The 10,661-nt window shown below is 37.4% G+C and overlaps 1 protein-coding gene across 1 annotated transcript; it reads left to right on the forward strand.

The window, feature by feature from the left end:
- The first annotated feature begins 2,142 nt into the window (after positions 1-2,142).
- LOC111149376 (olfactory receptor-like protein OLF1) lies at positions 2,143-4,938 on the forward strand. Its single transcript, XM_022506392.1, is given in 3 exon segments — positions 2,143-2,194; positions 3,955-4,178; positions 4,180-4,938. Coding segments are annotated over 3 exon segments (1,035 nt in total).
- The last annotated feature ends 5,723 nt before the right edge of the window (positions 4,939-10,661 follow it).

A 10,661-nucleotide genomic window follows, 5' to 3' on the forward strand; every position in this document is an offset into this window, starting at 1 on the left:
CTCAGTAATTCCTACATGGAAGATATCTGATCAGCTGCTTACGAAGTCCTGTGTAATTTTCTGATATCAGATAATATAAAATCAGATGTAGCAAAGTAATATCACCTGCAGTGCCTTTATTTATAAATTAATATCTAAAACTAATAGCCAATATCATGCTTGCTAGCTACCAGCTGATCTGATGTTACAAAGTTAAATTTCAACTGTATCTATTTGCCTAACAACTATATTTTTCTAGAACCCTTGAATAGTGAGTACAATTAGCTTATCAGTACAAGACAAGTTCTCTCCATCTCACCTTGCCTTCCAGCTCTCTTGAATACTATGGCAGGGACATTTAGAATCATCATAAAGAGTGGTGCAAAATCCCGGGAATTATGCAGAGATTCCAAACGTTTTGCTGCAGAAGAATGTTACTGCTACATTTTACAACAATCTTAAAGGCTTGGACCTCTGCCTGTGGGTTCAAATAGATCACTCAATTGGTGTTAGGTCATCAGCCTCTTCTTTAAGAATAGGAAGAGGGAAAGAGAATGGGTATTTTTTATCTTTTAATGGATGACATTCTAAATAATTGCATCTTAAAATGTAAAATTATACAGAGAATTCGTTTCACTAAAATTATTAAATTTTAAAACATTTAAAATTTTTTTTTTCATGCCATCATTATCACGGTAAATTTTTTAAAAACTTTTTTTTTTAATTTTTTTTACAGTGAATTTTTTTCAAGATTCTGTTTGTTTATTTGACCGACAGAGAGAGAGAGAGAATACAAGCAGGGGGAGGGCAGGCAGAGGGAGAGGGAGAAGCAGGGCTTCTGTGGGGGTAAATCCCAGGCCCTGAGATCACCTGAGCTGAAGGCAGACACTTAACTGACTGAGCCACCCAGATGCCCCTATAGTAGTTTTTTTTTTTTAATTGTTAAATTCTCAGTATAGCCATGTTCTGCTAAAATGACTTTATTTTTGCTTAAATTATGAACTTTTAGTTCATCAACCCTGTCAGTAAACAAATAATTTCAATATGGTTTACATATAAATGGGAGGATCACCCCTCAAATAAAGAAGAAAACTAAATTCAGATCTGAGTTCACCATAATGGGGAATTTTTCAAGGGTTAGAACATCTACAGTGAATTGAATCTGTGAAACTCTCATCCTTAAGAACACTTAAACTGAAGTGGCTGGGCCATTTTTTCAGTCCTGAAATAGATGTTTACAGTGGATATTAGTTTTAACAGGGTTGTCTCTAAGATTCTGCAAATATGAGTCATTAATAAACTCATTTTGTGCTGTGAAAAAAATAGAGCTTATTATATCATTAGTGGAGTTTCACTAATTACAACTAGCCCTTAAATATCGCTATTGTAGTAAAACTGTCAGATACTGCATATGTAAGACTAATTAGTTGATGAGAGCTTGTATTCACTAACTGGGATGGTTCTGCCATCATTTTGATGCTTTCTGGCAAAAGATACTCATCAGTATGTCCTTACATCTTCTCAGAAAGCACCCGCTAGAATCAGGTTCTACAGAAACCTCTACTGTGCTCAGCTTTTTTTTTTTTTTTAAGATTTTATTTTTATTTACTTGACAGACAGAGATCACAAGTAGGCAGAGAGACATGCAGAGAGAGAGAGGAGGAAGCAGGCTCCCCACTGAGCAGAGAGCCCAATGCAGGGCTCGATCCCAGGACCCTGGGATCATGACCTGAGCCGAAGGTAGAGGCTTTAACCCGCTAAGCCACCCAGGTGCCCCTGTGCTCAGCTTTTAAGGACATGAGAAAAAATACCAATTTTCTGTAATGTTAATAATAAGTAACAATTCTTGAGCAATTTCCACAGAATTTTTGAAAAAAAAATTAAATGATGATAGATTCTTAAATATTTGAAATATTTCCATAGAACCTCCTCTATAAAGAGGGTCCTTTGGGATTCCAGGTGTCATTACAATATTACTAAGAATGAAAATTGCCTATTCAAATTAATACTACCAGGATTTCTATTATAATTACCATTCTTTAATAAAAATAATTCACAATAACAATACATGTTAATTATTCTCTAGGTGCCCCTTGGAAATGAACATGTTGACAATGGAAATGAACATGTTGACAATCCTTCATTTGTTAGTTCCCCAATGACATGAGAAAGCATGTAAAAGTACTTGATTCTGCTGATGCAATGATTCATACAGGTAATTGGAAAAAGCTCCTTCCTTGGTAAGTGGCTTCTGTGGTTACTAGATTTGGCTTTAATTTTACAAAAACAGGCTTTTGTGGATTTGAGAGCAAGAACAACTGAATTGTGTTTAAATGGTTCAGAAATCACATTCAGCAGTTAGTACTGTACTCATAGTAATGACACAGGATCATTCTTTCTAATGTAACTTCTACAAGGGTCTACAATACTTTTGATTTAAATAAGCTTTTTTGTTACAGATAAGAGAACTGAAGCATGACCAGCTACCTGATAGTTTGGAATTTATTTTCTATAAGATTGTTTTGTTATAGATTTGGGAAGAATTTAGTAAATTATAGTTTTTATATTTTTCTTTAAATTTTAGTTAACATACAATGCAATATTGGTTTCAGGGGTAGAATTTAGTGATTCATCACTTACATACAACACCCAATGCTCATAATAAAAGAAGTGCCCTCCTTAATACTCATCCCTATTTAACCCATGCCTCTGCCCCTCTCCCTCCCCTTTCTGGCAATATTATCATAGCTCATTGAATACTTTGCTTGTTTTATGTATTTCCAAGTACATCTTTTAAGGTTAAGAGGAAAATTTTTGTATTTCAAACTCAAGTTCCATTGTTCTCTACTCCTGGAAAAAATTCTGAGATCCCCAAAGAAAGCATTGACAGAATTTTTAGACTCAACGCCCTGATTTATACTAACATAAAAATAAATGGGAGCTAACTATTTTTGTTTGCACAGAACATATAATCAGTGAGGAGGCCACATATACAGTAACATTTTTGAATTAGAAGCCAACTTATTACTAATTTTTTGTTCACTTTATTCAGTCTGTCAACTAATAATCACCAGGCACTCCCTAGAAGCCAAGAATTCTAATAAAATGCCAAAGATAGAGAAAGTATTAATTTAATCATTTTGGTTTAGTATCTTTATTTTCAAAGATTTTGTTTATTCATTTGAGAGACAGAGAGAGCACAAGCAGAAAGACAGATAGAGGGAGAGGGAAAAAGTCTCCCAACAGAGCAGAGAATCTGATATGGGGCTCTATCCTGGGGCTCTATCTATCATGATCCTGGAGATCATGACCTGAGCCAAAGGCAGATGCTTAACCATCTGAGCCACCCAGCCGTCCCATTTTGGCTTATTATCTTGATAGGATTTGTGGAGTCACCCTAAACCCTTTCCTCTCAAAAATATACTCACAGCTGATTTTAATGCCATTTGTTTTCACTTCATTGATGCCACTTTTACTTCATATTAAAAAGAATGACCAAGATTGCTCTGCCAAGAGTACAGCATACCTCCATCTATTAAGTCCTGGAAAGAAAGAGCAAACTGCTCTTCAGTTATTATTCTAAGGCAGACTCTAAAGTCAACTTGTGCTTAGCAATAAGTGCATTTTTCTTCTCTTCATATCATCAGTCTATCCATTAATCCATCATTACTTCTTTAATCCCCTGAACCAGCTGTTGTGCTGTATCTGCATATGAGAAAGTAAGCAAAATCGGATCCCTACATGCAGAAGCCAACTATCCAATGGAAGACAGAGTCATTCCTCAAACAAATAAGATAAAACTAGCAACCATGGGATCTGATAGTTACTAAATTCTGAAGTACATCCCTCAGGGTTTATATTGGAAGGGGAGTTTGGGGTTGGAGTCTTTATTTGCTTGCTTGTTTGTTTGCTGTAGCAATAAAATAACCATGCAATTGTATCTGTTTTTCTCTTTCCTTCCACATACCATTTTAGGATGTTGGAGTTCTCATAAAAAGAAGACAACACAGAAAATGGAATGGATGGATGGAAACAACACGTTGGTGACTGAGTTTATCCTCTTAGGATTCCCGACATGACCTGAATTGCAGATTGTCCTGTTCTTCATGTTTCTGACCTTGTATGGTATGATCTTAACAGGAAACATTGGACTGATGATGTTAATCAGGACTGATCCTCACCTTCAAACCCCTATGTACTTTTTTCCTCAGCAACCTCTCCTTTGCAGATCTCTGTTACTCCTCAGTCATTGTTCCCAAAATGCTGTTCAATTTCCTCACAGAGAACAAATCTATCTCCTATTATGGCTGTGCTCTGCAGTTTTATTTTTTCTGTGCTTTTGCCGATACAGAATCCTTTATCTTGGCTGCCATGGCATACGATCGCTATGTTGCCATCTGTAACCCTTTACTGTATACAGCTGTGATGTCTCGGGGCATCTGTGTATGGTTGATTGCCTTGTCCTACATTGGAGGTAACATGAGTTCCCTGGTTCACACATCCTTTGCCTTTATTCTGAAGTACTGTGATAAAAATGTCATTAATCATTTTTTCTGTGACCTCTCTCCCCTGCTTAAGCTATCTTGCACAGACACATCAGTTAATGAATGGCTTCTCTCCACTTATGGCAGCTCAGTGGAAATTATCTGCTTCATCGTCATCATCGTCTCCTATTTTTTCATCCTCCGCTCAGTCTTGAGGATCTGCTCTTCCAGCAGGAGGAAGAAAACCTTCTCCACATGTGCCTCTCACTTGACTTCTGTCGCCATCTATCAGGGGACTCTTCTCTTCATTTACTCACGGCCCAGCTATCTGTATTCCCCCAACACTGATAAAATTATCTCCGTGTTCTACACCATTATCATCCCAGTGCTGAACCCGTTGATTTATAGTTTGAGAAATAAAGATGTAAAAGATGCCATTAAGAGAGCTATGGGGCTAAAGGTGGATTCTTCATGAACCTTAATGTTCTGAGATTCATCTAACTCCCCAGTTGCAAACTCTAATTGGAAACATGCAACATGCCTACCAGCAGACCCACGGGGGACATTATCAAACACTTGGTTTTCATACAGCCAAATTCAAGTCATAACCCCGTGACATAAGAAAACATTTAAAAGTTTCAAAATTGCTGCTAAATAATAGAATACCATTCAGTATTTACTCCCTTGGAGTTGATGCTAAATAGTATATAGTAAATACCTCAGAAAAGTGTGTGTGTGTGTGTGTTCATTTGTAGTATATCTCAGTTACATAGATTACTAGATGAAGGAGAAGGCCAGATTCTCTTGGTTTGTGTGCCAGCTCTATTGCTGGCTGGTGAGTGGCATTTTGAACAAGTTACTTCATGTTTCTAAGTCTCAGTTAACTTATCTGTGAAATGGGGATATAGTATACATGCCATCGATTGTTGGATGATTAACTGAGCACATGCTGTGAATCATACCTGTACCGCTTTAAGCCCTTGGTAGATGTTGATTATTTATATTTGTATAATAGTTCACATTAATTAAAATATATGTTGTACAATGAGATGCTGAGAAGCAGGGATATCATGGAAGCAATGAAACAAAATAAAATCCATTTTCTTAAGTTTAGTTCAATAATATGATGCTAACCTTTTGGGGCGCCTCGGTGGCTCACTGGGTTAAAGCCTCTGCCTTCGGCTCAGGTCATGATCCCAGGGTCCTGGGACTGAGCCCCGCATTGGGATCTCTGCTCAGCAGGGAGCAGGGAGCCTGCTTCGTCCTCTCTCTCTGCCTGCCTCTCTGCCTACTTGTGATCCCTCTCTGTCAAATAAATAAATGAAATTTTTTAAAAAAATAATATGATGCTAACCTTCTATACATAGTCTACACCAAAGTAATTTGGAAACTTTTCCTAAATAGCACCTTGAAGAATACAGGTTAATTGCAAGGCAAACTATTTGATTTGTCTTCCTGTCTATCTTTTATATACCTAAGTATTATTAGAGGGATGGGACATCTTTCTCTGTCCTCTCAAAACCGGAATCAGCTCCCCATCATCATGCAGAGATGAACCCACATGAGCTGGTGGGACATCTGAAGACTGAAATCAGAGGCATGTATCTGCAAAATGTATTTCAGCACTGGTATTTTATACTGAACATTACTTTTTGTTATATCATTTTTTTTCCCTCTAGGATAGTAAATATTTACAAGCTTTGACCCGGAAATACCAAGGTTTAAAAAGTATATTTAAATCCATGTACTCTTTGTTGCAAAAATCCCCACAAGATACAGCCCAAATCATTGTCAGTTTTAAATTCTCCTAGGAATCCTGGCTTTGGATTTCTGATCAACAATGCGTCTTCTGAGCATTTCTGTTGTTTCATTCACTGAGAAAAGAGCACAGGCTCTCACAGTTACATACCCACCAACATACTCTAACATTAAATTTACATTTACCTAGCCAATATTTACTTGGCCAAGATTAGAGAGAATCACAGAGAGCCATACAGATGAGTATCTATCAACAGCTTTCGTGTTTGCTAAGCTGTTAACATAGGCAAGCGTCTATTAGAGTGAGTGTTTACAGTACAATATTACATAACCAGCTGCCTATGAAAATCTTAGTTTGCAACACCACTGCCTTTTCATGCTCAATAATTATATCACTAAATATTACACCACTTACGAGAAAACATAGCTGTTTCCAAGAGAAGGAATAACTAAAAATATAGGGTATCGGTGTTTTCTCAAGGTCTGAAGGGCTGCTGTTGTTTGCTGAGATTTCTAGATGGCCCACACTGCTTTCCCCACTGGAAGCATCCTATATTTCATCCTGGAGGTTTCCAGGAACCTGCTAACTTCTTAAGACTTCATGGTAGCCAGCAAGGCCTGAATTTGTACTTCAGGCCCAACACAGTCAGACCTTTCTGAGGCCACCCACTTAGCTGGGACTTCCTCTGTGGTTTTTGCTGAAGTTTGTGTGGTCCCTGTGTTCCTGAAGCTGCTTACTCATCATTTACGTAATAAAAGCAGAACCAGGAGAGCCTGGGTGGCTCAGTGGGTTAAAGCCTCTGCCTTCAGTTCAGGTCATGATCCCAGGACCCTGGAATCCAGCCCCGCATCAAGTCTTGTGGGAGTCCCAGGAAGGCTTGAATACTTCATTTGGGACCCTACTTATTAACCTCATTCTAATGCCTGAAATTCCATAGTAGGAACTTTATTTAAGCATAGGATATTGTTAGAATGGAAATGTCTCAGGGCACCTGGGTGGCTCAGTGGGTTAAGCCTCTGTCTTTGGCTCAGGTCATGATCTCAGGGTCCTGGGATCAAGCCCCCCCGCATTGGGCTTTCTGCTCAGCAGGGAGCCTGCTTCTCCCTCTCTCTCTGTCTGCCTCTCTGCCTTCTTGTGATCTCTGTCTGTCAAATAAGATCTTTAAAAAAATATTAAAAAAAAAATAAAAGCAGAACCACTATAAACATTATGGAAATAGGAGCTTTATTCCTGAACCTCATGCAAACTTCTCCTTTTACTAATTCCAACCTGAAAGTATGCTGGGAAGATCTGGGAAATGCAGCCTCCAGCTGTAGCCACATTGATGGCAGGATCCCAAATAATCCATCCTTTTCCACATGCTCTTCAGAGACAGGTCTTATAATCACAATCAACTTTCAAATAAGACAACAGCAAAAAGTATGCTTATTTTTAACATGCATGCATCCATACATCTGAAAGAAAAAGAGACTGCACAGAGTTTTGCATGCCATTTTACTCTTATGGGATGGTCGAGGGTTCTTCTAGCTAAGTCACACGCCTTTGAAATCCTATAACTTACAAAAAAGTTGCATTCCAGGAACACACCCCACTACCCTAACTCTATGGTAATAATCACTCGTTCCCTTTATATTCAAGAACAATCACCCCAGTTGACAGAGAAACCCCTTTTTGCCTATTGACTAAGTAGCATAAGCGTCTCATAATGATCAGATAACAGTCTTGGCATTAGGTAAATGGAAACATTTTATGTTCTCTGTTGTAAACATAACTATTTTTTTTTTAAACAAAGACCAACAGCCCTTAAAATTCTAAGAACTAGAAGCAAACTTTTGTTAGTGGGCCATTAGGAAAAATAAGAGAGCAGTCACCTCCTTTTTTCTCTGCTTTTTCAGAATTATCAGCATCGAGGTGAAATTCTTTAAACGCATTATCCTTGCACATATGAGACATATTATTAGAAAAAATCCCCAAATCCAAGATATCACTATTCTTTGCACATCGCCTTCCATTTCAAATAGCCAGAAAGACTCAAGGATGGATATTTAGAAAGCAACCACTTTTGCAAATACCTGTACTGGGAGTTTAGAAAACACAAAATCTAAACATTGGTCTTATTCCTGAAGCCTCAAATAGAGTATATTTTTGTATTTTATATATAATTTTTGCATAAACAAAAAGGAACACAATTCAATACAGAATGTAACAAGTATACAGAAGGTGATGGAGTCCCAAAGTCAATGAAATGGTGAAATTTCCCTGGCGGATGGGAAGACACGCTCCCTGAGGAGAGCATCTTTGCAAACAACGAACAGTTGACAACAGTGCTTTTAGCATCATTGCTCACAATAGTCAAAAGGCAAACACAACTCACGTGTTCATGCAATTGGTATATGAATTAACCTTATGTTAATTCCGTAGAACGAAGTATTATTCAGCCATAAAATGAAAAAAAATTCTGACACAAACAGCCACATGGATCAACCCTGAAAACATTGGGCTGGAGGAAAGAAGCCCCACATGACTTAACACACATGGATGACATTGTTCATTCAAGATGCTCGGAGTGGGCAGCCTGCAGACTGGAAAGCGGGTTAGTGGTTTCTGGAAGGGGAGAGGGGGCGAGGGGTATGGCGCCTAATGGGTATGACTTTCACATTTCTAGGGTTAGACAGTGGTGATGGCTCAACAACCTGAAAAATATATTTACAAAAAAGAACAAAAAACTGTATACTCTGGAAGGGTGAACTTTACAGTAATCAATGATGCTTCAATAAAAAAGGAAGTACTATCAGACTGTAGTAACATATCTAAATGTGGTGTGAAGAGGAGTGTTTCAAATACAGAAAAAAAAAAGAACAATTGAAAGGAGCTAGAAATGATTAATGAAGGGTTGACTTAGGTTTCATTAGATTTCCTCTTTGACTAGAGGAGAATGATTTAAATTCAGAGAAGCTGAAGCATACTATAAAATTAATTTGGGGTTTTCTTCCTGGCACAAATCAACTGGGTGACAGTAGTGAGCAGTAAATTTCAGTCTTCGCTAAAATTGTTTCTGAATTCACAGGGGGCTATACAAAACCAGAAATAATTAATGGCATGTTTGTGTAACATCAAAGCCTCAGTAGTAGTAGGGCAGTAGCTTCAGAGAGTTAAGTCCCAAAAGCACCTGCTGAAATAAAATGCTACCCTCCTATTGTTCGGCCATCAAAGACCTGCTCATCTCAGGTAGGCTTCGAAGTTTTAATTTAAAGATTATAGGGGAAAACCTTACCTTTTAGGAAAAAAAAAAGTTTTTTTGAATAAAGCATCTTTTGCCTGCTTACTCAATTAAATGAACTCTGCAATTTAATGGCCGAAAATATTTTCTTTTTAAAACTGTAAGCATCTATCTGAACTTAGCATTCACAGTATTACTTTTTAATTATTTTATTTTGATGTTGGTTTACAGGAAAGCTTCTATTCCTTTCATCACTAAGTAAGTATAAACATGAATTTAAGTGTTTTCTGCTTTGTTTTATTTAAAAAATAATGAAGGCACCACTTTACAAGTAACAACATGCACAAATGCACCTTCATGTGAACCACATGCATATTCACTTTGGTCTAAAGAACAAGTGTATTGTCCACTTTCTATTCTCAGGTACAACAGAGACATATACATGTGCAAACACATGATGCACACATACATAAACACACATACAAGGAAGAGAAGCTTGTATCTCTCAGAACCATTTATTGTTTCTCATCTTATTTCCTTTTTTTTTTTTTTTTTTTTGAAGGGTACAGAGAGAGCAGGGTTGGGGAGAACAGAGGGAGAGGGAAAGAGAGAATCTCAAGCAGACTCCATGGTGAGCATGGAGCTCTACACAGGACTCAATCTCATGACCTTGTGATCATGACCTGAGCCGAAATCAAGAGTCAAATGCTTACCCAACTGAGCCACCCAGTTGCCCCATCTAATTTCCATTTTTTAATATAAAAGTCCATTCAAAATCCAAAGAGGCAAATGTATGTATTAAATTCTGTTGTTTTCACTTTATTTTAGCCCTTCTCTTTGATTAAGATATTCCTCTTTGGGCACCAAACCACTCCACAAATAGGTAATGAGTACTGTGGCAAAACAATAACACATTTCTAGAGAAAGGTCAATAATACTTACTTCATGTTTCAGCAAACAATAAGGACAACTCAGATGAGGATAAGTAACGTAATTATTTTCATTATTATTTGTGTGTGACATGATCATTATTTCTAAAACTAATACCAAAATAAATCTTTTAACCTAATCATATTTTGTAAAGGATATATTAAATATACTCTTTTTGTGTGTGTGTTCATGGACTATTTTCAAGCCTACAAAAATGTTTAGTCCTACATCTTACAGCCTGGTCTCTATAACATTGGGGTTTCTTCCAAATAATTTAGAAGATGTAATG

This window comes from Enhydra lutris, unplaced genomic scaffold (assembly GCF_002288905.1).
Source record: "Enhydra lutris kenyoni isolate GAN:26980312 unplaced genomic scaffold, ASM228890v2 scaffoldscaffold22, whole genome shotgun sequence".
In the NCBI taxonomy this organism is placed as follows: Eukaryota; Metazoa; Chordata; class Mammalia; order Carnivora; family Mustelidae; genus Enhydra; species Enhydra lutris.